At 73.2% G+C, this 22,995-nt stretch overlaps 7 protein-coding genes across 7 annotated transcripts; 5 read left to right on the top strand and 2 right to left on the bottom strand.

Annotated features, from left to right (window-relative positions):
• Positions 1-7,202: 7,202 nt before the first annotated feature.
• AURANDRAFT_20361 (hypothetical protein) lies at positions 7,203-7,760 on the top strand (the record flags this gene model as incomplete). Its single annotated transcript, XM_009035111.1, has 1 exon — positions 7,203-7,760. The coding sequence occupies one exon, from the start codon at positions 7,203-7,205 to the stop codon at positions 7,758-7,760; it is 558 nt and encodes a 185-aa protein (XP_009033359.1).
• A 3,503-nt stretch (positions 7,761-11,263) lies between these two features.
• Positions 11,264-12,217, top strand: AURANDRAFT_3752 (hypothetical protein; the record flags this gene model as incomplete). Its single annotated transcript, XM_009034587.1, has 1 exon — positions 11,264-12,217. A coding segment is annotated over one exon (954 nt), but the record flags the coding sequence as incomplete, so codon positions are not given.
• Positions 12,218-13,198: 981 nt separating this feature from the next.
• On the bottom strand, positions 13,199-14,200 carry LHC14 (putative plastid light harvesting protein; the record flags this gene model as incomplete). The annotated part of the gene is made up of 1 exon (XM_009034847.1): positions 13,199-14,200. A coding segment is annotated over one exon (747 nt), but the record flags the coding sequence as incomplete, so codon positions are not given.
• Positions 14,201-14,959: 759 nt separating this feature from the next.
• Positions 14,960-15,847, bottom strand: AURANDRAFT_14236 (hypothetical protein; the record flags this gene model as incomplete). Its single annotated transcript, XM_009034845.1, has 2 exons — positions 14,960-15,355; positions 15,503-15,847. Coding segments are annotated over 2 exons (741 nt in total), but the record flags the coding sequence as incomplete, so codon positions are not given.
• A 1,234-nt stretch (positions 15,848-17,081) lies between these two features.
• On the top strand, positions 17,082-17,483 carry AURANDRAFT_7619 (hypothetical protein; the record flags this gene model as incomplete). The annotated part of the gene is made up of 1 exon (XM_009034633.1): positions 17,082-17,483. A coding segment is annotated over one exon (402 nt), but the record flags the coding sequence as incomplete, so codon positions are not given.
• Positions 17,484-19,039: 1,556 nt separating this feature from the next.
• AURANDRAFT_16096 (hypothetical protein) lies at positions 19,040-19,393 on the top strand (the record flags this gene model as incomplete). Its single annotated transcript, XM_009035112.1, has 1 exon — positions 19,040-19,393. A coding segment is annotated over one exon (354 nt), but the record flags the coding sequence as incomplete, so codon positions are not given.
• A 1,940-nt stretch (positions 19,394-21,333) lies between these two features.
• Positions 21,334-21,696, top strand: AURANDRAFT_15342 (hypothetical protein; the record flags this gene model as incomplete). Its single annotated transcript, XM_009035113.1, has 1 exon — positions 21,334-21,696. A coding segment is annotated over one exon (363 nt), but the record flags the coding sequence as incomplete, so codon positions are not given.
• Positions 21,697-22,995: the final 1,299 nt, after the last annotated feature.

Genomic DNA, 22,995 nt, shown 5'->3' with positions numbered 1-22,995 from the left:
TCGACGCGGCCCGTGACGCGATCGCCGTCGACGGAACGCACGAGGACCCAGAATCGCTCCATCCCGTCGCAGACCTTGACCAGATCAATGCCCGGCCGCGGCAGCAGCGCGAGCGCGCTCGCCGAGGGCGCCGCGAACGTGTCGGGGTGCGCGAGCGCCTGCGCCTGCGCGTCCAACAGTAACGAGGCGAGGTCGAGGGGCGTCGCTTCCTCGGCGACCTCGACGTTCGACGGCTTGACCTTGACCGCGGCCGGGGCGCCGCCGTCGCCCTCGTCGAGCTCGACGACGACGCGGCCGAGCTCCTGCGACAAGGCTTTGACGACGCCGCTCTGGCTGTTGAGCTCGGGGCGCTTCACGAGACCTTGAATGACCACGCCATCTCCGATGCCAATACCATTAAGAAGACATTGGTTGGTCCCCGATGGCTCGATGCATTTGTCAATGGACGCCATGTTGCGCTCCTACTCTGCGGCATTCGGCGAACGCAACCCCCCAGGCACTCCCAGGCGCCAAGGTTCATCGAAAGTCACCCCGTGCGCACGATAAACAATTACCTAGCCCCCCCCCTTGAACCACTCGTCCGCCAGCAACGTGTCGAGGACCTTGCCCTGCTGGCCGTAGTTGCGCGCCGCGTCGGAAATGAGACAAAAGCTTTCGTCGCGGCGCGACTCGTCGCGCAGCGCGAGGATGCAGACGCCGACGGTGACGCGGCAGAACGCGCGCTCCTCGAGCGGCACCGCGACGACGTCGACGTCCTCGTCCGCGACGAGGAGCATGCGCTCCGCGGCTCCCAGGAGGCGCACGGGGTCGTAGGACTCGGAGCGCTCGTAGATCAGGCGCAGATTCCGCAGGAGCCGCGCCGCGAGCGACAGCCCGACGAGCGGCGCCGTGCCCGCGACCTGGCCCCGCGCGTTGTCGAGGATCGCGCCGCCGTTGAACGCGTCGACGAGGAACGTCTCGTCCGGCGCGTCCGGGCAGACGAGGACGTGGCCGGGGCTGTTGAGCAGGTGCATCTTCGCGCCCGCGCCCGCGCACGCCTCGGCGAAGACGAGGCTCATCGTGATGGGGATGCCCGTCTTCCGCGCGAGCACCTCGTCCAGAAACGAGTTGCGCGGGTCGTAGTAGTCCGCGGCGTTGCCGGAGAAGAAGGCGTTCTCGTCGTCGCCGGGGCCCTGGTCGTTGTCCCCATACATGGCCGCGGCGACCGCGCGCGCGACGGCCGCGGCGTCCGCCTCCGTCCCGCCCACGAGGCTCTCGAGCCGCGCGCGCGTCGTCGCGCGCGCCGTGAGGTCGTCGAGCGCGCAGCGCACGCGCTCCGTGCAGGCGATGACGGGTATCTCGGGATGCTCCTCGGCGGCGATGGCCACCAGGAGCCTGAGGCTGTCCGGCTTCGGCAGCGCCACCTCGGCCGCAAAGGCCTCCCGCGCCGCCGAGTTCGTCCGCAGGCGCGCGGCGTCCAAGAAGGCGGCCCCGGGCTTCAGAGCCGAGGCGACGCTGCTGCACAGCAGCACCAACAGCGCGGCGGTTCCGGGCTTCAGAGCCGAGGCGACGCTGCTGCACAGCAGCACCAACAGCGCCGCCCGCATTGCGCTCGATCCTGCCTCTCCGGTATGGCTCGTCGACGTGTACCACCGTCGATCCTGCTCTCACGAACATGGGCAACATGGGCATCATGAACTCAATATCCAGAGCAGACAAGCGCCCTGCTTCTCGAAAGAGTTTCATTGGTCTGGGCGACGCCAACGACGACGACGGCAGCCCGAACAACGACGACGGCGGCCGTCTGAGCGACGACGGCAGCAGCCCGAACGACGATGGCAGCAGCCGTCATGAGACTGGTCGCCGGCGCAGCTCTCGCGCACGCAGCCCTCGAGGCCGGCACGTGGACCAACACGAACGCCCTCGGCAGCTCCGAGTGCTACGCGCCGACGGAGGAGGGCGGCTGGGGCTACTGCGGCGCGCCGACCTGCCGGCACCAGTACACGACGTGCACTGCCGAGGGCGGCGGCCCGCCGACAGTCGACGGCGAGTCCGGCTCCTTCCGCTCGGACGTCGGCGACGAGTCGAACTGCATCTCGTTCCTCGACATGAGCGACACCGAGGACGTCTCGGACTGGGGCTTCCGCGGCGCGTGCACGTCGGACTGCACGCAGCGCACGGACGGCGTCTGCGACGGCGCGTTCCTGGAACAGGTCATCAAGGGGCCCAGCATCAAGTACGCGTTCTGCAACGACAAGTGGCTCGTCCTGCTCTCGTCGGGCGAGGGCGGCGTCTTCGAGCCGCACCTCAACAACGTGCCGAGCCCGTCCCGCGCGGCGTCCGGAGAGAGTTCCGGCTTGAGAAAAACACCTCGTCCCTCGCAGGCCGCTCGGCGTGTCCGACGGCGTGACGTACTGCACGGGCGACCCGACGCGCACCGTCGACCGCTACTACAGCCTCCAGTACCCGCTCGACGTCGTCGACCTGCCCGAGGGCTCGTGGACGAACAACGTCGACCTCTTCGACGGCACGGCGGGCAACGCGGCCGTCGAGTACGCGTACAGCGACGGCACGGGCGTCGGCGCCTACGGCCTCCCCGACGGCGCGGGCGTCGGCATCACGGTCAACGGCATGCAGAACTGGGTCACGCAGAACAACCGCGGCGTCTGGAACCAGCCCACTTGCGAGGCGTCGCCCTGCAACGGCCACGTCGGCCAGGGCGCGGGCCAGCCCCACATCCACGGCGACTTGTTCAGTGACACGCACCAGTGCTTGTACGGCACTTCGAACTACACGTCGACGGCGTCGCACCCGCCCATTGTCGGCTTCGGCGCCGACGGCCACCTCATCTACGGCCGCTACCTCGGCGACGACGCGCCGGGCTTCGCATCCCCGCTCCTCGACGATTGCGGTGGTCATATGCACGACGATTCGACGACCGACGAGTACGGCATCGATTTGGGGACGACGTACCACTACCACACGCAGATCTTCGACTACACCTGTGGAACCGCGGGGTCCAAGGACCGCTGCGACGACGGCGACGAAGTGATCATCTCGACGACGGGCCCGCTCTTCTGCTTCCGCGCGGACCTGAGCCAGCAGGAGGGGTCGAGCGCGCTCCTCTCGTTCACGTCGTCCGACGACTACCTGAGCGGCAACGACATGAACCACGCCTGCTGCGGTATGACGGACTACTACGTCGTCACGGGCAACATCTTCAACAACCTCTTCGACAACATGGACACCTTCTTCCACGAGTCGTCGACGTGCACCGTCGACGCGCACCCGGACAACGGCGCGTACGCGTCCTCCTACTGCGCGCCCGGCCACACGCTCTACAGCGGCAACGGCTGCCACGTGACCTGCGACTCGGGCTACGAGGCGTCGGGCATCACGCGCTGCGTCAAGGGCGCGTTCGTCGAGTACGCGACGTGCGTGGCCTCGGGCGGCGGCGGCGCCGCGCCGGGTCCGACGCCCGAGCCGACGGAGGGCGCCGCGCCGGGCCCGACGCCCGAACCGACGGAGGGCGACTTCGCCTGCGACTGCGACTCGACGGCCGCGGTCTGCGTCGACGACGGCTGCTACGCTCCGGAGCGCGGCCAGGATTGCGACGACGGCACGCCGCCGCAGCGGGATCTCTGCGCCGACTGCTCGCCCTGCGGGACCGCCGCCGCGGACCCGGAGCCGACGCCTCGCCCGACGGATCCCGCGCCGACGCCTCGCCCGACGGATCCCGCGCCGACGCCTCGCCCGACGCCCGAGCCGACGAACCCGGCGCCGAGCCCGACGCCCGAACCCACGAAGAAGCCTCGGCGCCCGGGCCCGAATCGCGGTTCGACCAATCTCGCCATCGCGGGCTTCTCCGTGCTGGCCCTCGCCACCGTCGTCGTCATGCAGGTCGTCGCGAAGCGCCGCCAGCTCCTCAAACAGAACGCCCAGCGTGAGGTCTCGCTGTCGTCCATGCCCGTCACGGAGTCCAGCATGCTCTAGTCCCCCCTTCGAACGCCCCTCGCTTCGCGCCGGTATGACGGAGTCCAGCATGCTCCAGTCCCCCTCGATCGACGTCGCCCCGTCGCTTCGCGCCCTAGAACCCCGCGCTTAACGCCTCCTCCTCGACCTCCGCCTCCTCCGTCGCGGCCCCGGCGGCCTCGCGGATGAGCGCGATCTGCCCCTCGAGGACGGCGAGGAGCGTGCGCTCCTTGTCCTCCGGGAGCGAATTCTCGAGGGCGAAGCGGGCGACGACGGCGGCCGGGTCGTCGTCGTCGTGGATGGCGAGGCGCTTCGTCACGTCCGGCGCCGTCGCGACGTCGAGGAAGAAGAGCGGCGGCGCCGGCTCCGGCGACTCGTCGTCCTCGGACAGGCCGTGGGCCTCGTAGGCCACCGACGCCGGCGGCGGCGGCTGGGGCGGCGACGCCGGCGGCGGCGGGACCTCGTCCTCGCCGCCGTCGTCGTCGTCCTCCGGCGGCGGCGGCGGCGGCGCGTCCGCGGCGTCGGCGTCGCGCTCGGGCTTGCGCGCGCGCCGCATGCGCGCGTAGGACTCGTTCGTGTACTCGGGCCTGCTCGCCTCGGCCGCGTCCTGGAGCCGCTTCGACCGCGCCTCGCGGAGCCGCGCGACGCTCCGCTCGAAGGCGTCGCCGTCGCGCGGCGACGGCGCCGCGCGGCGCGGCGGCGGCGCGCGCGCGTTGACCCGGGGCGCGAAGGTGCACTCGGCGTCGAGCTCGCCGGCGAAGTCGCGGTCCCCGCGGCGGTGCGCGAGGTCCGGCGCCGCCGCGTGGAGCCGCACGTGCGCGGGCGCGTCGCCGCGGGGCGCCGCGGCGCCGAGCGCGGTGATCGCCGGCGAGAAGCGGCACTCGCGCGCGTCGCGCGCGGCCGCGCGCTCCCGCTCGCGCTTCAGGGCCGCGGCCGCCTTCGCCTCCTTGGCCCGCATCGTCGCGACGCGGTCCCCGGCGTCGTCGCCCCGGGGGCCCCACGCGCGCGCGTCCGCGCGCGCGGCGAGCGCGGCCGTCCGTCTCCCGGGCGTCGCGCCCCGAGGCGAGAAGGTGCACTCGGCGTCGGCGTGCTTCGACCGCGCGTCCCGCGCCGCGTCCGTCGCGCGGAGCGCCGCCGCGTGGCGCGCGACGGCGCCGGCGAAGGCCGCGACGCGTCTGCCGGGAGCGCCGGGCCCGGGGTCGCCGACGGCCTCGGCGATGGCGCGCGCGTCGACCGCGTCCGCCTCCCGGAACCCGAGCGCGCGCCAGAGCGCCGCCGCCGAGGCCTCGGCCCAGGCGTGCTCGTCGCTCGACGCGTCGAAGCCGAGGAAGCGCCAGCGCCGGTACGCGACGCAGAGGTCCGCGACGTCCGATCGGCCGACGGCGGCTCCTTCGTCGCCGTCCCGCAGGGCGCCGAGGACGCGGACGACGTCGTCGGCGCGCTTCTTCCGCGCGAGCTTGGCGGACGTGCCCGAGAGCGCGCTCGCGCGGCCGTTACTCGCCGGCGGCGGCGCGTCGCGCGCCGCGGCGATCTTCGCCGCGCCGGCCGTCGAGAGCCGGAGGAAGCGGTCCGGGCCGTCGCTTTCGCGGCTTTCGCGGCGCTTCGTCGCGACCGCGGGCACGAAGAGTTTCGCGCCGCGGGCGTCGTGGGTCCGCGACCGGTCCGCGGACCGCGCCTTCTTCCGCTCCGACGCCGCGTGATCCCTGTAGAGCCGCTCGTGGACGGCGACGTCGGGCTCCGCGGCGAACTTGCGCGCCGCGAGCTGCGCCGACGACGCGTTGATGCGCGGCGTCGGCCGGTGCCGCTCGGCGTGCGTCGCCGCGAGCTCTACTCTCAAACTCTCGTACTTGCGCTCGCGGCGCTCGCGGCGCTCGACGAGCGTCGCCTCGAGGCCGAGGCTCGGCGGCGCGGCGTCCTGCTTCGCCTTGAGCGCGGGCGAGAAGGTGCACTCGCGCGCGTGCCGGCGGTCGCGCCGGCCCTCGAGCTCGCGGAGCTTCGACTGCTTGTTGCGGAGGAACTCGCGGCCCCGGTCGTGGATCGGCGGCGACGCGGCCGGCGGCGGCGCCTCGACGTCGCGCTGCGCGCCGCGGCCGCCCGCCGGCGACCGCGTCGGCGTCGCCGCGACGACGGGCGACTGGCGCGCGCAGGCCGCCGTCCAGCTCGGGGCCGACGTCGTCAGCGGCGACGGCATCTCCTCCGCGGGCGACCGCGGGCTGCCGAGCACGACGCCCATGGTCGCGAAGGTCTTGCCGAGGGCCGACTGCGCCTGCTCCGAGTCGTACCACGTGCTCGTCGACGACACGGGGCTGGCCGCCCGCTGCAGCGGCGAGCCCACCATCGCGCGGCTGCCACCAACAGATTTCTGCTGAAAAAAAACGCTCCAGGTGAAGTGATTGTTGACGTTTTGTAAAAAAGTCGGAGCGGCCACGTCTAAGTCATGTCGCGACCCCCCCTCCACCCGAAAACGCTGCGTCGGCACCCTTAGCCCCGCCTCAGATGCCCGGCGTGCCGCTGCCCTCGATGCCCTCGATCTTCGTCGTGTCGTAGAAGGAGGGCTCGCCGCGCTTGAACTTCTGGAGCTCGTCCCAGAGGGGCGACCCCTCGGGCGGGTTCGTCACGTAGGGCGGCGGCGCGCCGAGCGAGTAGCGGCTCCCGCGGGGCTCCGCGAAGAGGTCGATGCCCTTGGTCCGGAGCCGGTTCAGGTGGTCTTTCGGCGCCTTGGGCATCTCGATGCCCTGGAGCTTGAGGCGCTCCTGGCTCCACCAGCGCTCCTTGATGTCCTCCTCGGAGATGCCCAGCTCCGCGATGCGGTGCTTCTCGTTGATGATGCGCCAGCCCGGCTCCCACACGTGCTTCTGCTTGATGCCCAGCTCCTCGGCCTGGGGCTCCTCCTTTTCCTTGTAGTGGCCCCATCGGTCGGGCACCAGTTCCGGGGCGGCGATGCCGTCGTCGCGGATGAACACCATGTTGGTCGACCACTCACAGGCGTCGGCGCGCTTCGACCGAGCTCGGCGCGCGCGTCGGGGGCTACTAGCCTCGATTACCCGAAAAGGCGCCGAGGTGAATGAATTCATCGAGCAGTTTGCGCGTCGCCAGCATCAGCCCAAAATTCATAGCTGATTCATACCCGCCTGCGCCGCGCGCGGTCGTCTCCCCTATCCGCGCGCCGGACCCGACGCGCGGACGCCCTGTCCTCGCGCCGCGACGCGCGCGCCGCTCCTGCGCCGCGCCGCGCCGCGCGCCGGGCGGCCATGGGCCTCATCATGAGCATGATGAACAGCGTCTTCAGCCAGTTCATGAACTTGGACGCGCGCCTCTGCATGGTCGGCCTCGACGCGGCGGGGAAGACGACGATCCTCTACAAGCTCAAGCTCGGCGAGGTCGTGTCGACGATCCCGACCATCGGCTTCAACGTCGAGGCCATCGAGTACAAGAACCTGACGCTCACGGTCTGGGACATCGGCGGCCAGGACAAGATCCGGCCGCTCTGGCGCCACTACTACAGCGACACGCAGGGCGTCATCTTCGTCGTCGACAGCAACGACCGGGACCGCGTCGCCATGGCCAAGGACGAGCTCCACGGGCTCCTGGACCAGTTCGAGCTGCGAGACGCGACCGTGCTCATCTACGCGAACAAGCAGGACCTGCCCAACGCGCTGCCGCCGGCCCGGCTCGTCCAGGAACTCGAGCTCAACAGCCTGCGCACCCACAAGTGGTACATCCAGGCCTGCTGCGGCACGTCCGGCGACGGCCTCTACGAGGGCCTCGACTGGCTCGGCCAGAACGTCAAGGCGCACGCGCCCAAGTGAGGGACCGCCGCGCGCCGCCGCTAATCTCTGCCTAGTCTCGTGCTCTATGCCTTTAGCCCGCCCGCGCGCGGCCGCGCCTAGTCCGCCGCGTCGTCGCAGCAGCAGCAGCAGCCGCCGTTCGTCGGCGCGGCGGCCGCGGCGTCCTCCCGCGCCCAGAGCTCGTCAAAGTCCGTGAAGCTGTTGGACGAGCTCATCATCGGCGGCGCGTCGACGACCTCCTCGAGCTCCGGGGCCACGTGCTTCTTCAGGATCGCGAGCACGTGGCGCTTGCCGCCGGCGAGCGCGAGCTCGTAGGGGGACGAGCCCGTGCCGCGCTCCGTACGCGCTAGGACCTCGAGGGAGAAGCCGCGGCGCTCCAGCAAAATTTGGCACGCGATGTGGTCGCCGTGGTTCACCGCGTGCCACACCACGCCCCGGTCGTCTTCGTCGCGGCCGACGGCCTCGCGCCGCGGGTCCAGAGCGTCCAAAACTTTCGTGAAGCGCTTGATGTCTCGTCCGTCCTCCAGCGGCATGAGCGCCACGAGCCTCTCCAGGATCGTCCCCCCGCCGCCGCCCTCGTTGAACGCCTCGTGAAAGCCCGGCGCCTCCTTCGCCTCCTGCATCGCTTGCGCCGTGGGCGTTTGCTGTTGTCTCGAGGGTTTCGACGCCGTGGGCAATGACGCGCAAGCGCCCACGAAGGATAGGAGGCACGACGCGGCGCGGCTCGTGGATTTCGGCACCTACTTCCCCTCAGAGCACACGCCTCGGTCAGCCGCGAGAAATGACTCGCAGAAATACAAGACCCCGGCACATCCCCGGCTAACCCCCTTACGCCTCGGCCCGCGCGCGCTTGACGAACTCCGTGAACTCGTGGAGGGAGATGTGGGCGTCGTCGAGGTCCTTGTCGAAGGCGTCGATGACGATCTTCTCGACCTCCTCCCGGGAGATGTTCGCAAAGGCCGCGCCGAGGCCCTGGAGCCCGACGAGCAGCTCGTGGATGGAGATGTTCCCGTCGCCGGACTTGTCGAACTTGTCGAAGGCGTCCTTGAGGCTGTTGCCCGCGTCCTCGTAGAGGATCAGGAGCTTCGCGACGCGCGCGCTCTGGTCGCTGAGCCGCCGCGCGGGGACCGGCTCGTCGTCGTCGAAGAACGACCGCTTCGGCGGCGCCGGCGTGCTCGCCTTGGGCGTGGTCGCCTTGGGCGTGGTCGCCTTGGGCGTGGCCGCCTTGGCGACGCCGAGCACGGCGTCGCCGAGGCCCCGCTTGCCCCGCTCGACGAAGTCGACGAACTCGCCGAGCGACACGTGGCCGTCGTCGTCGGCGTCGAGGCAGTCCGCGAAGAGCTGCTTGACGTCGTCGACGTCGAGGTCGGCGAAGACGCCGCCCGGCAGCGCGGCCAGGCCCCGGTGGAGCTCGCCCGCGGAGAGCTCGCCGTCCTTGGATTTGTCGAACGCCGCGAACGCCTCGCGGAGCGACTGGCCGCCGTTCTCGAAGATGACGAGCAGCTTGCAGATCTTGATCGCCGCGGCGGGCCAGAGCTTGGGGTCCCGCAACGCCGGCGGCGCGGCGGCGGGCGGCGGCGCGGGCGCCGGGGCCGGCGTCGCGGGCGGCGCCGCGACCTGCTGCTCGAAGGACAGCCGCGACCCCGCGAGGGCCCTGCGCCCCCGCTGCGCGAAGCCCAGGAACTCGGCGAGCGACACGTGGGCGTCGCCGTCCTTGTCCATGGCCTCGCGGACGAGCACGGCCGCGTCCTCCGGCGTAAACGCCGCGAAGTCGTCGCCGGGGAGGTTCGAGAGGCCCGAGTGGAACTCGCGGAGGGAGATCTCGCCGTCGCCCGTGCTGTCCCAGGACGCGAAGAGCGCCTTCAGGTCCGAGCCGGCGTCCTCGAGGTCGCAGAGGAGCTGCGCGATCGTCCGCCAGAGGTCCCCGCGGCCCGGCCGCGCGGCGGGCTTCGACGCGACGGGCGCGGGCGCCTTCGGCCTCGGCGCCTCCGGCCGGTTGGCGAGCGACAAGGTCACGTCCCGCAGGCGCGCCGCCGCCCGCCGGTTGACGTCGCGCGCGTCGCTCGACGCGTCCAGGATCAGGAGCTGCGGCGCGGGCCCCGTCGGGAAGCCCGGGCACCGGTCCGACGCGGCCGCGCGCAGGTCCTTCCAGGCGTCCTTGAGCGCGGCCTCGCCGTCGACCGAGATGGGGTTGCCCCGCAGGTCGAGGCGCTCCAGCGGGCCCGCGCCGGCCTCGCCGCGCGCGGCCGCGAGCGCCAAAGCCGCGAAGCCGCGCCACGCGTCGCCGTCGACGGTCCCGTCGGTCGCCAGCAGCCCCCGGGCCCGGGCGACGTCGGCGACGTCCCGCTCGGCGACGCGCGCCTTCGCGGCGGCGGAGAGGACCTCCGCGACGCTCGCGGGCGTCCAGAACGGCCCGTCGCCGCGGCCGTCCAGGAGGCCGAAGGCGGGCTGCACGGGCGCGAGCGGGTGGCGGTCGTCCAGGGCGCCGATGGCCGCCGCGAGGGCCGCGTCGGCGTCGACGCCGGGCTCCGCGTCCGCCGGCGGCTCCCGCGCCGTCCGCGCGGAGAGCGCGGCCGCGAGCGCGCGCGCCGCGGCGTCGTCGAGGCGGTTGTGGCGCAGGTCCACGTGGACGAAGCGGCTCCGCGCGAGCTGGTCCAGCAGCGCGCGCCCCGGCGCCGAGTCGCCGCCGAAGCGCAGGCCCACGGCCGCGAGGCCGAGCGCCTTCCGCCGCGGCGCGGCCTCGGCGAGCGCGGCGACGAGCTCCGCGAGTGCGGCGACGCCGACGTGGGGCGGCGACCCGACGAGGGGGTTCTCGGCGAGCTGGAGCTCGACGCGCGACCCCGGCGGGCCCCAGGCGCCGCGGCCGCCGCGGCCGCGGACCGCGGCCGCGAGCGCGACGACGCCCTCGGCGCGGACGTCGTTGCCGCTGAGGTCCAGCGACGCCAGGCGCGTCTCGAGGAAGGCCCGGGCGACGGCGACGCAGCCCGCCGTCGACAGGCCGCAGTGGGCCAGGCTCAGGCCCACGAGCTCCGACGCGCGCAAGCCGTGGACGACGGCCCGCGAGAGCTGCGCGCCGCCGCCGGCGCCGAGGCGGCTCGCCTCGACGCGGAGGACGCGCGTGACGCCGCGGTGCTCGGCGACGCGCCGCGCGAGCTCGTCCGTGGGCACGTCGCGGCAGAACGCGATGGTCAGCGTCGACGACGGTGTGTGGGTTGTCTTTTTGGATGGTTTTGGTGTGGGTGCCGTGGGTTGGGTGATGATCTGTGCTGGTGGTGGTAGTGCGACCGCGGGCGGCGGGCTCTGTTTCGACTGCGGGCAGCCCATTATTTGGTTCTACCCGCTAGCCATCGTGCGGCCAAACTGCTGCGAGTGCAACATAGACTGCATCGCCGACCTTGCCCCTAGAGATTGCCACTACATAGCTATAGGCGAGCATGGCCGCGCTCGAGGCGAGCCCGATGGCAACGGACTCGACGCTCCCGGGCACGCTGACCTGCGTCGCGAGCCTCGCCGGCCACAGCGAGCGCGTCTGGCACGCGGCGTGGAGCCCGGACGGGTCCCTGCTCGCGTCCTGCAGCAGCGACCGCTGCGTGAAGATCTGGCACTGCGCCGGCGGCGCCTGGGGCCTCGTGTCGACGCTCGACGACGCCCACGAGCGCACGGTGCGCAAGTGCGACTGGTCGCCCTGCGGGCGCTACCTCGCGGCCGTGTCCTTCGACGGCACGTGCTGCGTCTGGCGCCGCGCGGACGACGACGGCGGCGGCGGCGGCGGCGGCGGGCCGCTCGAGTGGGAGATCATCGCGACGCTCGAGGGCCACGAGAACGAGGTCAAGGGCGCGGCGTGGAACGCGTCGGCGACGCTCCTGGCGACCTGCGGCCGCGACAAGAGCGTCTGGCTCTGGGAGTTCGGCGACGACGAGGGCTTCGAGCTCGTCTCCGTGCTTCACGGCCACGGCGGCGACGTCAAGGCCGTGTGCTTCGACGCCTGCTCGCGGCTCCGGGACGACGACCTGCTGGCGAGCTGCTCCTACGACGATTCGATCAAGCTCTGGGGCGACGACGGCGACGACTGGAGCTGCCGCGCGACGCTGGCCGGCTCGGGGAGCACGGTCTGGGACCTGCGCTTCGTCGCGGCGCCGGACGGGTCGCGCCGCCTCGTGAGCTGCGGCGCGGACCGGGTCCTGCGGCTCTGGGTCGAGGGCGAGCCCCACGCGTGGACCGTCGGCGCCGCGCTCGAAAACGCGCACGGCCGCTGCGTCTACAGCTGCGACGCCGTCGGCCCGGACCCGACGACGCGCGTCGCCAGCGGCGGCGGCGACGACCGCGTATCGGTCTACGGCCTGGGCGCGGGGTTCGCGCGCCTCGCGGACGCGCCCAAGGCCCACGACGGCGACGTCAACTCCGTCCGCTGGAGCCCCGCGGACGCGACGCTCCTCGCGACGGCCGGCGACGACGCGCTCGTCAAGATCTGGAAGTTCGTAACGGCCTGAGTCGCACGGTGGGGGCGCACTACGAGCGCCTCTGGACGTTCGCAACGGTCGTAGGTCGCGTCCGACGGACGTCGTTACGCGCCGACGCCCGCGAGGGGCCCGCGTTCGGCGAGGGAGTCGCGGTAGGCCAGGAGCGTCTCGATCGCCTCCTCCCGGCTCGGCGTCTTGAGCTCGGGGGGCGCGGGCCGGTCCGCGGGGTCCCAGAATTCCATGAGGTTCTCGGGCCGCACCGCGAGCCTCCGCGCGCCGCCCGCCTCGTCGGCGGCGGTCCGCACGGTCCACCGCTCGCCGCCGGCCGCGCCGCTCGGGCCCACGACGACGACGACCCGGCCGTTGAGCTCCGGCGACGACCGGAGGCCCTTGACGACGCACCGCTGCCCGGCGCGGAACGCCGTCGCCGGCGCGCAGACGCGCTTGTGCCCGCTCCGCCAGGCCCGGACCTGGCAGGCCTTGCTGCAGTAGTGCGCGCGCTTGCACCGCGAGCACGTGAGCGTCTGCTCTTCGCAGAGCGCCTTGCACTCGCTGCAGGCCACGGGCGGCGCGGGGGCTTTGGGCGCCTCCGCGGGCTGCGCCTCCTTTGGCGGGATGGGAAACTCGTCCGCGAAGTCCGCCTCGAGGTGCCGCGGGGGCGTCCACGTCCCCGCCGCGATCTCCCGCGACCGCTTGAGCTCCGCCTCGAGGCCGTGGATCATCGTCGAGAGAGGCAGCCCATTTTTTTATTGCAGTGCCGGTGCAGTAGTTTAGAACTTGTAAAGACGTGCCGGCACGTGCGAGCTAAGGACTCAAACTTTTCTCTGGAATTGCCCAAGCCCGCGGACTTCCAAGTTTTCCGCCGAGCAAGCCCTCGGCCCACATCCCGCCGGCGCCAGCCACCGCGCCGGTTTTACGCGACGGCCTAGCGCCGCCAGCTCACGTGGCCAGATCGGCTCCCGCCGCCGCGCGCCGCCGACCAGCGCCCCACGCGCCGCTACCTGGGAAAGGCACTTATATGTGGTTTGGTGGGTGGCCCCGCGTGCGCCGCCCGTCCAGCGGGCACCGCGCGGCCGGCGTCGGCGTCGGCGTCTAGTTGAAGACGTGGAAGTTGGCGGCGAAGGGGGCCATGTAGTCGCCGTCGTAGGCGGGGATGAAGGAGAGGGCCGGGACGGAGCCGGGCACCTTGGACTCGGCGAGGAAGCCGAAGAGGCCGAGCATCGCGAGGCGGCCGTTGTTGATCTCGATGAGGAGGCCGCGCTCCTTCTTCTCGGGCGACGCGTTCTTGGAGAGGCCGGCCGGGTCGAAGAGGTCGAGGGGCACGGGGTGGGGGATCTTGTACTCGTCGCCGGCGGCGGGCGAGTTGAACGAGGGGAACGCGCCGGGCTTGCCGCCCTTGGTGTAGTGCGCGCCGCCCGCGCCGGACTCGGACCAGAACTCGAGGAAGCCGACGAAGAGGATGATCTGCCACTTGCCCGCCTCGGGCATCTGGTCCCAGAGCTCCGCGGGGGACTTGGTCGAGTAGTCGCCCGGGATGTGGATCGGGAACTGGACGCCGTTCGCGTGGAGGCAGTAGCCGACGAAGCCGGCCATGGCGACGCGGCCGTGCTTGATCTCGGCCTGGCGGAGCCAGCCGATGGTGTACTCGTTGCCGCGGCCCCAGAGGTCGGCGTCGGCGAGGCCGAGCGGGTCGTAGTAGCCCACGACGGGGTTGAGCTTGACCGCGAGCGCCTCGAGGTCGGCCTTGGTCTCCTGGACCTTGACGGTCGCGGACTGGGCGGCCGGCGCCACGAAGGCGGCGGCGGGCGCGAGGGCGGCGAGGGCGAGGATGAGCTTCCTGCGAGAGGGGAGGGCGGGGTCAAACGATTGCGCGCGCGGGCGGAAGCGTGGAAAATGGAGCCGGCAGGCGATGCTGGGAGGGTGGGCGATCAAGCGGGGCGCCCCGTCTCTCGCGTTGCCCAAAAGCTTGCGCGGTCGCTCGAGGGCGATGCAGGGGTGCATGGGAGGTCGCCGGAGGGCGCGCGGGGGTTACGCGGTGCGAATTCAGGACGCCGCGGCTCGCATAATCACTTGAGGTCTCTTGGTCGACAAGGATGCGCGTTGTCGACGCGACTTCAGCTCCAAAGGATTTGCGTATTTTTTGTCCGACCGGCGGCGGCACCAAACCTTGCGCGCAAAGGCGCTAAACGCAGGAGTCCCCACACGACTCAGTTGAAACAGAAGACATCCCCTTACTTAAAAGTCCAGCCCCCCCTCCCCCCCGCCCACCGCGGGCGCGTAGGGGTCCCGGTCGCGGAACTTGCGGCCCTTCTTGCCGAACTTGTTGTTGCGCTTCGAGACGACCTTCGCGCGGACCTCGGGCTCCGGCGGCGGCGGCGGCGGCGCGTCGCGCGCGTCGACGTCGGGCACGTCGAAGCCCGCGGCGGCCACGGACGACAGCACGCCGACGTGGTGCGCGCGGCCCGCGCGCGCGCGCCTCGCGACGTCCTCGAGTTTCGCGCGGAGCGCGGAGCAGCGGCCCGTCGCGGTCTCGCGCGTGTCCGCGCGGAACGCCGCGAGGGCGTCGCCCGCGAGGCCCGGCGGCGCGTGGCAGTGGAGCAGGACGCCGTCGACGTAGGCGCGCACGACCTCGCGGCCCGCGCGGTTGTGGTCGAAGGCGCCCGAGCCCGCGCAGAGGTAGTCCTGCCGCTCGCAGACCGCGTCCAGGAGGACCCGCGCGTCCAGGGGGCCCGCCTGCCGGCAGAGCTCCGTGCCGTAGAGCGCGTCGAAGAGCGCGCGCGGCGTCCGATCCGCGACGACCTGGCACGCCGCGAGCGGCTCGCGCATGCGCGCGATGGGCACGACGCCCGCGCAGATGAGCTCCGCCGCGCCGCCGGCGACGAGCGCGGGGAACACGAGGCCCGGGCAGTCGCAGAGCTCGAAGTCGTCGCCGACGAGCAGCGTCTGCAGGTGCTTCGTCTTCCCCGGCGTCGCGGACACGCCCGCGCGCGCGCCGACGCCGTGCGCGTAGGCGTCGCAGTCCCGCAGCACGTTGACGCAGGAGCTCTTGCCCACGTTCGGGTAGCCCACGAGGCCCACGCAGTGGGGGCGGCCCTCCTTGTCGTCGCCGCGCGCGGCGCGCGAGGCCCTCGCGAGCGCCTCGCCGCGCGCGAGGAGCTCGCGCCGGCCCAGGAGCCGCGTCGTCGCGGCGCGCGCCGCGGGCGGCGTCGCGGGGGTCGGCGCCGCGTCGTCCGCGTCCGGCGGCGCGTCGGCCGCCTCGACGGCCGCCTCGGGTTTCGGCGCGTCGTCCGTCGCCGCCTCGACCTCGGGCCGCGGCGCCGGCGCCGCGTCGTCCGCGTCCGTCGGCGCCTCGGCCGCGAGCGCCGCGTCGCGCGCCCGCCGCCCCTCCTCGTCGAGCGCCGCCTGCTCCTGGCGCGCGGAGAAGAACGCCGTCTCGAGCCCGAGCTCCGCGCGAAAGTGCGCGGCCCAGGCCTCGCGCTGCGCCGGCCGCAGGTAGTCCGCCTTGTTCACGACGATGAGCACCTCGCGCCCCAGGCTCCGCGCGTAGGCGATGAGGTCCGGGTTCGCGTAGAAGTCGGGCCACCGCGCGTCGACGAGCAGGAGCACCGCGTCGCTCCGCTCCAAGGTCCGCCAGAGCTGGCGCCAGACCTCGAGGTTGCGCTCGAAGGGCGTCGACACGGACGCCGACGGCGCCAGCCGCTTGCCCGCCCGCGCCGCCTCCCGGCGCTTGCGCTCCCGCTCCTCCAGCGCCGCGACCGCGCGCCGCCAGTCGACGAACGACGACCGCTCGCGCGCGTCCAAGACCTCGGCCGTCGTCGTCGCGTCCCAGGCCGGCCGCTTCGGGACGTCCAGCGGGGCGAAGAGCGCGCCCTTGGCGGCTTTGGGCAGCGGCGCGGTCGCGCCGGGCGCGAGGATGACGCCGCGGGCCGCGCGCGCGGCGTCGGCCGCGAGGTCCGGGTCGACGTAGACCGCGCGCGACTGCTCGAGGCCCCGCGCCGTCTCGTAGGCCTCCTCCTTCTCCGTCGCGCGCTCGAGGAAGGCCTCGACGCTGTCGCCGGCCTCGAAGACGCTCAGCATGCTCGGCTTGCTCGGCCGCGGCGCCGACTCGCGCTTCGGCTGCACCTGGGCGTCGCGGCCGCTCGACTTGCCGCTCGCGACGATCAACGCCGAGCGCTGCGCCTTCGGGCCGGGCCGGCCCTTGCGCGTGCGCTTGATGTCGGGCATGGCTCGTGTGTTGCGCGCGGAACGCGCTGCCGTCGACGGGCGATGCCGAAGCCGAAGCCGATGCAAGGCGGCGGCACCTGCGACAGCTCCTTCGGCTTCGCCAGCTTCCTCAGACTTCATCTTCAGACACCGCCGTCGTCATCGGCGCCGGCTTCGACGTGCTGCTGCTGCCGAGACCATGGCCGAGATCGCGCGCGACGCCGTGCTCTTCGGCGGCAAGGACCTGGCCCGGGCTGAGGCCTACGCCAACGCGCTGGAGAGCAAGCTCAAGGCCGCGGGCTGCGACGAGGCGGGCTGCGCGGGCCTGACGCGCAAGGCGGCGAGCTCGCTGAGCGAGGCGCGGAGCGTGACCGTCGTCCTCGCGTCCGAGGGCGACGGCGGCCAGGACGTGGGCTACGACCGCTTCTGGCGCTTCCTGAAGCGGAGCGAGGACCGGCTCGACGACCTGCTCGTCGCCGTCGTCGATCTAGGCGACGGCGCGTGCGGCGCGGCGCTCTCCGCGCGGCTCGCGGCCCTCGGCGCGACGGCGCTCGTCGAGGCGACGACGGCGGCCGCCTTCCAGGACGCCGTCGTCGCCAAGCTCCAGCCGTCGGCGGGCGGCGCGGCCGCGCCGGCCGCGGCCGCCGCGGTCGCTGTGGACGGCGCCGCGCCGCGCGTCGTCGCGGTGCTCTACGGGTCGCAGACGGGCAACGCGTCCTGCATCGCCGCGGACATCGGCGACGAGCTGCGGGCGCGGTCGCCCGCCTGCGACGTCGTCGTCGGCCCGCTCGACTCGTGGCGCGACCGCCGCGCCGACGGCGGCCAGGTGCTCGGCCCCGGGTCCGTCTGCGTCTGCGTGACGTCGACGACGGGCAACGGCGACGCGCCGGACAGCGCGGACCGCTTCTGGCGCTTCGCGCGCAAGCGGAGCCAGCCCGGGGACCTCTTCGCGGGCGTCCGCTACGCGGTGCTGGCCCTCGGCGACACGAACTACGACAAGTTCTGCCACGTGGGCAAGACCATCGACAAGCGCCTCGGCGAGCTCGGGGGCGAGCGGTTCTACGGGCTGGCCTGCGCCGACGAGGCGACGGGCCTCGAGGCCGTCGTCGACCCCTGGGTCTGCGGCCTCTGGGGCGCGCTCGCGGCCGTCGGCGCGCTCGCGGACGGCGGCGTCGTCGAGGCCGCGGCGGACCTGGGCGAGCCCGCGGAGCCGAGGGACTGCCTCGGCCCGCTGCCCGCGGGCGCGACGTGCCTCGTCGAGGCGCTGGACGTGGCCAGGTTCCTCGCGGCGGCGCCGGGGGGTCTCGACGCCGCGCAGCTCCCGAAACCGCCGCGCGACGCCGACGACGAGACCGTCGCCGAAGCCGTCGCCGAGGCCGCCGCGGAGGACGCGGGCCGCGGCGGGACCCACACGGCGGCGAAGCCCTTCGAGGCGCCCGTCGTCGCCGCGCGCGACCTCTGCAACGAGGGCGACCGCCGCGTCATCCACTGCGAGTTCGATTTGGCGGGCTCGGGCGCGCGCTACGAGCCCGGCGACTCCATCGGCATCAAGTGCCCGAACCCGCCGCCGGCGCTCGCGGCGGCGGCGAAGGCCCTGGGCGTCGACGCGGCCGCCCTGGGCGACGACCTCGAGTGGGGCCGGGACCTGAGCGCGGCGCCGACGCGGCCGCTCCTCCGCGCGCTCGCGGCGTGGTGCGGCGACGCGAGGGACCGCGACGCCTGCCTCGCCCTCGCCGCCCGCCCCGCGGGCGCCAAGCTCTACGAGGCCTGCGTCGCCGCGCCGAAGCTGCGGGCCTACGAGCTCCTCGGCGCGCTCAAGTCGTGCCGGCCGCCGACGGCGAGGGCGCTCGCGCGGGCGCTCCCGGCCCTGTCGGCGCGCTACTACTCCGTCGCGTCGTCGCCGCTGGCGCCCGACGGCCGGAGCCGCCACGGCGTCGCCGCCGTCGCCTTCTCCGTCGTCCGCTTCACCGCGGGCGCCGGCGTCGCGGCCAAACACGGCCTCGCGGGCCCGGACGTGCTCCACGACCGCGAGGGCGTCTGCACGACCTGGCTCGAGGAGACGCTCGCGCCCTTCCTCCGGGGCGAGGCGCCGGCACTCACGCTCAAGGTCTTCCTCAAGGCGTCGGAGGCGTTCCACAGGGCAGCAAAAGAGAGCGAAATTCCCAACTTCAAAGGCTCCGATCTCGGCCGGTTCCCACTCGTTTCGGCTGATTTTTGGACGAGCGATCATCTCTCGGAACGGCCTCGAAGCGTGGATGCTTTTCCCGGAACGCGCGCGCGCGGAACACTCACGTTGAAGCGACGTTGAATCACCCTTTTGCTGCCCAGGCGTTCCAGCTGCCCGAGGACCCGGACGCGCCCGTCGTCATGATCGGGCCGGGCACGGGCGTCGCGCCCTTCATGGGCTTCCTCGACCACCGAACGCGCCTCAAGGCCGCCAAGGCGCCGCCGCCGCCCGCCGCGACCCTGCCCGGCTCGCGGCCCGCGATGCCCGGCTCGCGGCCGGCGATGCCCGGGTCGCGGCCGGCCATGCCCGGGTCGCGGCCGGCCATGCCGGGGTCCCGACCCATGCTCCCCGGGTCCCGACCCATGATCCCCGGCGCGCGCCCGCCGGCCGCCGCGGCGCCGCCGCCGTCGTCGACGCTCTACTTCGGCTGCCGCGCGCGCGACCAGGACTGGCTCTACCGCGCGGAGATGCAGGCACACGCGGCGCGCGGCTGCAACCTGCGGCTCGCGTGCTCGCGCGAGACGGCGAAGAAGGTCTACGTCCAGAGCCTCATGCGCGACGACGCCGTGGCCCTCGCGAAGATCCTCGCGACGACGGACGGCCGCGTCTACGTCTGCGGCGACGGCAACAACATGGCCAAGGACGTCCACGCGGCGCTCGCGCACGCGCTCGTCGCCGCAAAGGCCGCGCCGGACGAGGCCGCGGCCCTCAAGGCCCTCGGCGACCTCAAGGAGCAGGGCCGTTACCTCCTCGACATCTGGTCCCCGATCGACGAGTACCAGGACTGAGGGGGGAAAATCCAGAGGCCCGCGGACCGCGCGGCCCTCGCGCTACGGCCCCCGCCACCGCCGCGGTGCCGGGGGTCCGACATTTAACACCTACGTCGCTGTCGCCGTTCTATGTCGCCGTGTATGGGCCAGAGGGGGCCGACCACCAGGCATACACCAGCCGGGCATACACCGGCATAGCAGCCGCATAGCAGCCGCATAGCGGCCGCATAGCGGACGCATAGCGGACGCATAGCAGCCGCATACCACCCGCATAGCAGGCGCATAGCAGGCGCATAGCAGCCGCATAGTAGACGCATAGCAGGCGCATAGTAGACGCATAAAACCAGCATAGCAGGCGCATAAGACCAGCATAGCAGGCGCATACCACCAGCATAGCAGCCCGGCGACCGCTGTCGACGACCCCAGGCGACGGCCGCCGGAGGTCGCCGCATAGCAGGCGCATACCACCGGCATAGCAGCCGCATACCACCCGCATACCACCCGCATACCACCCGCATACTGCCCGCATACCACCCGCATACGACCAGCATAGCAGCCGCATACCACCCGGTCACCCGCATAAAACCCGCATAAAACCCGCATACCACCCGCATAAAACCCGCATAAAACCCGCATAGTAGGCGCATACTACCAGGCATACCGGCGGTCACCCCCCTCGGGTATGGGCCCGCGGACGCACTTGCCGTCGCGTGCGGAAGTGCAACTTCTGGTTGTATCCAACGGTTGAACCCCTGGAGGTGCCTCTCACAAATCGAATCGAGAGCATGCTGGGCCGCATGCTGGGCCGCATCCTGCTGCTACTCTGCGGGCTCGCCTCTGCCCTCGTCGCCCCCGGGCCGGCGCGCGGTCGCCGCGCCCTCCGCCATGCCTTCGACGGCGACGGCGACGGCTTCGCGACGTCGAGCGATTCGTTCGACGTCATGGACGACGAGGGCTGGGTCCACGAGGGCGAGGAGCGCGACGCGGGCGTGACGATCCACGCGTCCATGGACTGCGCCGAGGAGCCCGTGGACGTGTCGACCTACTTCTCCGGCAACGAGGACGACGACGCGGAGCTGCGGCGCCTCCTCGGAGAGCTCGAGGCCGAGTTCGCGGGCGAGGACGACGCCGCGAGCGCGTCGATCCTCGACAGCGTGCGGTCCTGCCACGAGGTGCTCGACGGGTCCGCCGTCGACTTCGCGCTCGACGCGCGCGCGGCCCTCGCCTTCGCGGCGACGGCGCGCGGCGACGCGCCCGGGGACGAGGTCGCGGCGGACGCGGCGCCCGTGGCGGCCGGCGACGCCGCGCTCGCGGAGGCCTACGCGGCCAACGGCGCCGCGTCCGCCCAGGACGACGACGAGTACTCCTGGCTCCTGGGCAACGCGACGGCGGCGGCCCGGGGCGGCGCCGCGGCGTCGTCGGGCTTCGGGTCGATGGGCTCGTCCGTCGGCCTCGACCTCGGCACGACGAATTCCGCGGTGGCCGCCGTCGACGCGTCCGGCGCGCCGCGGCTGCTCACGCCCCTCGTGCCCTCCGTCGTCTGCTTCGTCGCCGGCGACGACGCGGACTTCTTCGAGGGGCGCGTGGCTCTGAGGGACGACGAGCAGACGGGCGTCGCGGCCGTCGTCGGGCACGCCGCGGAGGCGCTCCGGGGCCACGCGGTGCACGGCGCGTCCGTGTGCTCGCGCGTGAAGCGCATCCTCGCGCGCGACGCGACGCTCAAGGAGCGGCGGCGCGTCGGCGCGCTCGAGGACTCGCGCGTCCACGGCCCCGGCGTGACGACGCTGAAAGTGCCCGCGCTGCCCGCGCGCGTCGCCGCCGCCGAGGTCAGCGCGGAGGTCGTGCGCAAGCTCCGCGACGACGCCATCGCGTGCCTCGCCGAGGCCGGCGCGGCGCCCCCGGCGGGCTACGCGCGGCGCGCCGTCGTCGGCGTGCCCGCGCGCTTCGACGACGCCGCGCGCGAGGCGACGATCACCGCCGCGCGCCTCGGCGGCTTCGACGCCGTGCACCTCATCACGGAGCCCGAGGCCGCCGCGCTGGCCTACGGCTCGCGCGTCCGCGGCGGCGGCGCGACGCAGCGCGTGCTCGTCTTCGATCTCGGCGGCGGCACCTTCGACGCGTCCGTCGTCCTCTTGGCGGACGCGAACGCGACGCTCGCGAGCCTGGGCGGCGACGCGAAGCTCGGCGGCGACGACTTCGACGCGGCGCTCGCGGAGCACCTGAGCGACCGCTTCTACGACGCGCACGGCCTGCCCGTCGCCGCGCCGACGGCGCGGCTCCGCCTGCTCGCCGAGGCGGAGCGCGTCAAGCACAGGGCAGCAAAAGAGAGCGAAATTCCCAACTTCAAAGGCTCATATCTCGGCCGTTTTCCACTCGTTTCGGCTGATTTTTGGACGAGCGATCATCTCTCGGAACGGTCTCGAAGCGCGGATGCTTTTTTCGGCACGCGCGCGCGCGGAACACTCACGTTGAAGCGACGTTGAATCACCCTTGTGCTGCCCAGGTCAAGCACGCGCTGTCGTCGGAGGCGGACGTCGTCGCGGGCGCGCGGGGCCTCGCGCGCGTCGGCGAGGACGGCAAGCGCGCGCGCGGCGGGAGGCCCCTCGACCTCGAGGCGACGGTGTCCCGGCGCCTCTTCGAGGCCCTCTGCGCGCCGCTCCTCGCGCGCCTCGAGGCGACGACGCGCGACGTCTGCGAGGCCGCCGGCGTCGCGCTCCCGGGCGACGGCGCGGGGCCGCCGCTCGACTCCGTGCTCCTCGTCGGCGGCGCGACGCGCATGCCCGCCGTCGGCCGGCTCCTCCGGCGCGTGACGGGCCTGCCCCTGGCCAAGATCGTCGCGGCGAGCGAGGCCGTCTCCGTCGACGAGGCCGTCGCCCTCGGCTGCGCGATCCGCGCGGCCGCGCTCGACGTCGACGCGGCGCTCGCGCCGCGGGAGGCGAAGCCCGCGTTCGAGCTCCTCTAGCCGCTCCTTAGGTCTAATCCCCGTCCGAAGGGCCCTTCCTCTCGTAGGTAGCACCAGACGTCCCTGCTCGCGTCCCAGGCACAAGACGAAGGGACGCGACCTCTCCTTATGACACAGGCGCGGGCGTCGCGTAGCTCGGCACGTACGTCGGCGGGAACGCGGAAGTCGGCAGCGACGTCGGCTCCCCGACGGTCGGGAGCAGCGTCGGGCTCGGGCTCGGGAGCGGCGACGGCGGAGACGACGGCCGCGGGGAGGGCGCGCTCGACGGGCTCGGGCTCGGCGCCGCGGTCGAGGGCGCTTCCGTCGGCGCCGGCGTCGGAGGCGCGGCGGTGGGCGCGCCCGTCGGCTCGGCGGTCGCGGTCGGCGCGCTCGTCGGCGCGCTCGTCGGCGGCGCCGTCGGCGGCGCGGACGGCGGCGCCGTCGGCGCGGACGTCGGCGGCGACGTCGGCGGCGCGGAGGGCGGCGCCGTCGGCGCGGACGTCGGCGCGGACGTCGGCGGCGCGGACGGCGCCGGGGAGGGCCGGTAGAGCGTCGTGGGGCCCGCCGAGGGCGCGGTCGTGGGCGCGGACGTCGGCGGCGCCGTCGGCACGGACGTCGGCACGCCCGAGGGCTCCGCCGTCGGCGGCGCGGATAT

Source organism: Aureococcus anophagefferens (assembly GCF_000186865.1).
Source record: "Aureococcus anophagefferens unplaced genomic scaffold AURANscaffold_2, whole genome shotgun sequence".
NCBI lineage: Eukaryota > Pelagophyceae > Pelagomonadales > Pelagomonadaceae > Aureococcus > Aureococcus anophagefferens.
The sequence above is the reverse complement of the archived record's forward strand: the minus strand, read 5'-3'. Positions and strand labels throughout refer to the sequence as shown.